Source organism: Papilio polytes, unplaced genomic scaffold, assembly GCF_000836215.1.
Source record: "Papilio polytes unplaced genomic scaffold, Ppol_1.0 DF821845.1, whole genome shotgun sequence".
Taxonomy (NCBI): domain Eukaryota; kingdom Metazoa; phylum Arthropoda; class Insecta; order Lepidoptera; family Papilionidae; genus Papilio; species Papilio polytes.
This window is the reverse complement of record NW_013527359.1, coordinates 4,159,976-4,164,813: the sequence shown is the minus strand read 5'-3', so window position 1 is coordinate 4,164,813 and position 4,838 is coordinate 4,159,976. Positions and strand designations below refer to the sequence as shown.

Below are 4,838 nucleotides of genomic sequence, written 5' to 3'. Positions count from 1 at the left end.
GGGACATTTCTCGTAGAAATTATGTGGGCAAATATTTAAGAACAAAAGATATTTGTGGAATACATTCTGCAATACATTGAATAAAATCACGGATATTCAAAACCTCACATAAGATTGCTTCACTAATAGGAAATTTCAAATAGATAAGTTTTAGTTATTTTGTATGTATCTTCTTTATGTAGCTGATCTGTGCGTTCTTATTCATATAAATATTTCTTCACATAACAAATTTTCTTATTTTGTTAGTCTCTACGATACGTGGTGTAGAGGAGAGTAAAATACGAATAAGACGATGTTAAAATCTGCAACAGATAAAGACAATTAATTAGGAAAAAATACAAGCATTTTCATGTATAGATGTTGATATATTTCTCTTATAACTTCCTATCTACTGAGAAGTATCGATTACACTGTCCACTCAACTCTGCCTTTGAAATTATATACCCCGAAAACGATATAGGTAGCGAACGTTATTTGGTCGCCTAACGTTCTTAAACCTAGGATAAGTTTAAGACTGTACTTTACAATTAATAATTATAAAATTCACTTTTATATTTGTGCCATTGGTTTTAATTCTTTCTAGGTTACCTACATAAACACACTTTATTTCAAAATTTAATAAACTGAATTGATGTGTGTAATATAATTGAAATATTATTCATAATCCTGAGCAATGGGCATCAAGGGACAAAAAGCCGAAATACTCCGTTGTTGCTGTTGCGTACTCCGCTGTGAAACCTCAACGAAAAATTCATAATTTGTTAGTAGTTAGTTTTTCCTTGAATGTTTACCCGCAACTTAATCCACAAAGAGAAAATAAAACAATTAAAGGTAAAGAATGTAAATGACACCATATACCTAAGAACCTGTCAAATCTATATTTTCCTAAAATCGGTTCATAACTACGTAATATTTGGAGGATATAAATTTAGTTAAATGAATATCTCACCGAGCTATAAGTACTCATTGTGATGGAGTGAAACTTCAACGCTGTGAAATATAACGGTTTTTGTGACCTGGAATAATATTTAACAGATTAAAAAAAACACGGTTTAAAAATAGAACCATCACCATCATCATCACCAAGCTCACCACACGTCCCCACCGAGGGGCTCGGAGCCTACCCTAATATGGGGTGACTAGGCAATAGCCAACCACGCTGGCCAAGTGCGGGTTGGTTGACTTCACACATATCTTTGAATTTCTTCGGCGATATGTGCAGGTTGCATCCTTCACCGTAAGAACATCGGGTAAATTATGTACATATGAAAATTCGAAAAATCGAAAATCATATTGATACATGGCGGGAATCGAACCCAAGTCCTGTAGATTACAAGTCAACTGTTCAAACCACGGAGCCACCGACGCTCTAAATAGATATAAAATAGAACGAGAGACCGTATTAGTTTGGATTAGGACTTTCTTTAACTTGCCTTTGCATCAAAATAAGTAGCGCTCTTTGACAACGAATGTTTTCCGTGTACCATGCACTTTCGTATACTGCGTCAGCTACTCCCGAACTCTGCAAGTTGCATAGTTTAGAAGTTAATTAACTTTACGAAGTTACGTAAGTTGCGTACATAACCTAATAAATACATACCGAAGTATAAATCTCATGTGCATACCAGCATAGTATGCCGACTTGGGTGAGCGCTGCGCCCAAAAAGAATTTATTGCTCATCGCCATCCATGGATCTAAAAGCTTTTACAAAATAATTTTATAACTTGTATATTTAAATTTTTAACTCTTACATGTTTACTATCAAAATGTTTACTATGTTTATAATCAAAATAAGAGAAAATAAGGAGTATAAGGTTAGAGTGGTATGGGCATGTTATGAGAAGGGATGAAAAGCATGTAACAAGACGGACGACAGTTATGATTGTGGAGGGGTACACCGATAGAGGTAGACCTAGAAAGAGATGGATGGATTGCGTGAAAGGTAACATGATCTAGAAGGGAGTGATGACTGAGATGACGGATGATAGAGTTCTTTGGAGGACGAAAACCCGATGCGCCGACCCTATGGGAGTAGGATAAGGCAGGGGAGAAGATGAACTCTTGCATGTTTACGATAAAAAGTGCCAGTATTATTTAAAAACAAAACTAAGGAAAAAGTCTTTACGAATTCTGTTATAATGATGCAACTTACAATGTTAAAAACAACGCAGCAAATATCAACGGAACTTAACAAAACATTAATGAGATTAACAAGTGAAAAGGCATTCTCCAAATCAGTTCCATATCTGAAAACATATAAGGATAGTATCTTACTTGTACAGTTTAACAAAGTTTATTAAAATTTATTAACAAATAACAATTATTTAGACATGTGATTTAGCTGTAGATATGTATATATAAAATTGGTCATGTAAAAGTTTAATTAAGCGGCTCATATTTGTAATAATACGTCAAGATATAACTACTAAGTTTTGTGTTTGTAACTTATACGCCATTTTAGTCCGCCCGCCATTTTTTGATCAACCATATTGGATTTAGAATATCGCCATTTAGTTAATATTGTAACCCAAATTAAATTTCAGTTGCAAGATTTAACAACATATTTTAAAAAGAATAAAATTACGTGATCAATCGTTGATGAGTTTTTACAGCTGATATAATTTCGTCGTAAGTGTCGTGTACATGTTCGCTGTTGTTTGCTATTGTGCTGCTGGCTTTTGTACTGCCTAGTCTACGGATTCTTAGTTGAAGTAGACGTAATAACAAACTGATGTGATTCGCCATTGTCATGAATAATATATCAGATCCAAGCATAGAGCACACTGAGATCATACCTGAAAGTAAACGTAAATGTACTCTTCGTATATAAATAATTACGTATTTGTTTACGACGGCTATATTGTCCTGGTTTTAATCGTCTTAAAGTCAGAGGTGAAGATGGTAATTATAGTTTTCTTTTTTATTCCGAACGCATAAGTATGTTCAAGAATGTTTTAATGACATTTTCTTCTAAGAAAACTGGCAGCCCATTTACGTATACGAGAAAAAAAAAACCACGAATTACTTACCTCCACACGCTTCAAAAATAAACACCAGTTCATGATATATCGGTTTGGTTTTGTCAAACGGATAAGCCATGTGCCAAATGTATCCCAAATCTGCAGGCTCACCTTTTACCTTATGATATACAAACACAACAATCGGAGTTAAGTTGTATAACCAAACTCCTAAAACGTTCCAAAAAGCATAGTCTGAAATTAAAGTTATGTTTTGTTGAGCATTGTTGGGTTCAAAAAGTTATAGTAGCTGTTGCTTGCGATTTCGTCTGCTTTTATACTCACAAAACTGTGCAATACGCAGGGACGATGTTCGACTTCGTTTTATATTTACTTCTTCTTTGTCGTCATCGGACATTGGCCAAATATCAGCCAGTTCATTAACCAGTTGTCTGAATTCATTTCTTTTGTACCAAATCGTCAATAATTTCCCGAAACCTAAAAATTAAAACAAATCAAGAAGTGAATAGTCACGAAACAAGAAGATAAACACTAGCAAAACAAAATATATTTACAATATTATTTACGATTTTACACTTTTGTTGCGAAAGTTACTTAAATAATATGGACTTACTCATTGCATCATATCCAACGATATGTAAACTGGCAACAAATTCAACCACCGATGAAGATTTTATTAACTTCAATGTGACGTAGTTAATTTCTGCGCTCGCCATTAAAAACAATAAAGTTGCAGATATCGTAAACCATATATAAGATCTCAAACGACCGAATGCAGTACTAGGCAAATCATCGATGAATGAAAAGCCAATCTGACGTGTGAAAAAGTTGCAAAGACTCAGTGTTTTATGTATTTCTTTTCTGGCTGTCTCTCTGCTCATTATTGGCATATTGGTAGTAAGTTTAGTTCGAGACTAGTGGAACCGAAGCGACTTGCTTGTTCTCTTACGATGAAACAATGGTACGAAATTTGACAATTATTATCAAGATATAATAGTATAGTCAAAATGCTCGTATTTATATACAAATTTTTCATATTAATAATTAATATCTGCCTACTTTAATAATAGTGTACAAGAGAAAGTTTCGAAGAGTTAGCGAATGGATTACTTTGGAACTTTATTACGAGCTATTAAATATTTAATCAATCCTACATTTCGTTACAGAGAATTTCATTTTATGTTCGTAATTTGGTATCAAAAATGATTTTAATATGTAATAAGGTGATTAGTATTTGGATTGTTTTAGAGTTGAAAAACTCTTTTATTTTTTATGTCTCAATTTATTGTACCCTGTGTGGGATTTTGAGTTTTTGTGTGTATTTTTGTGTCCCTATGTGTATTTTTAGGAGCGTCAGTGGCTCAGTGGTTTAAGCACTTGACTTATAATTGATCTTGGGTTCGAATCCCGCCATGTACTAATGTGATTTTTCGAATTTTCATATGTACATAATTAACCAGACGTTTTTACGGTGAAGGAAAACATCGTGAGGAAACCTGCACATATCGGAGAAAAAATTCAAAGATATGTGTGAAATCAACCAACCCGCATTTGGCCAACGTGGTTTACTATGGCCTAGTCGCCACTTACTTAGGGTAGGCTCCGAGCACCTCGGTGGGGACGTATAGTGAGTTGGTGATGTAATATATGTGTATTTTTGTGTCCCTATGTGTAATTCTGTGCCCGTGTGTGCAATTTCGCACTTACTGATGCAAACTGAAAATGCGAAGAGTAAATGTTGGCTACATTAACCGCCCAAAGCAAATAGTCCAAAGCAACAGATGTGTTCGTTAAAACTTAACCTGCAGCTATGCAAGCTTTTAATTAAAAGCGCTGTGGAAGTTGTTAACCCAAAAACT

General features: G+C 34.3%; 1 protein-coding gene across 1 annotated transcript; it reads right to left on the bottom strand.

The window, feature by feature from the left end:
* Positions 1-242: 242 nt before the first annotated feature.
* Positions 243-3,860, bottom strand: LOC106107821 (odorant receptor 4-like). The gene is made up of 9 exons (XM_013288825.1): positions 3,593-3,860; positions 3,304-3,456; positions 3,031-3,213; positions 2,586-2,796; positions 2,154-2,247; positions 1,601-1,702; positions 1,434-1,522; positions 950-1,016; positions 243-302 (listed from the first exon to the last, which is right to left on the bottom strand). Exons 1-9 carry the CDS (start codon positions 3,858-3,860, stop codon positions 243-245), a joined length of 1,227 nt encoding a protein of 408 aa, XP_013144279.1.
* Positions 3,861-4,838: the final 978 nt, after the last annotated feature.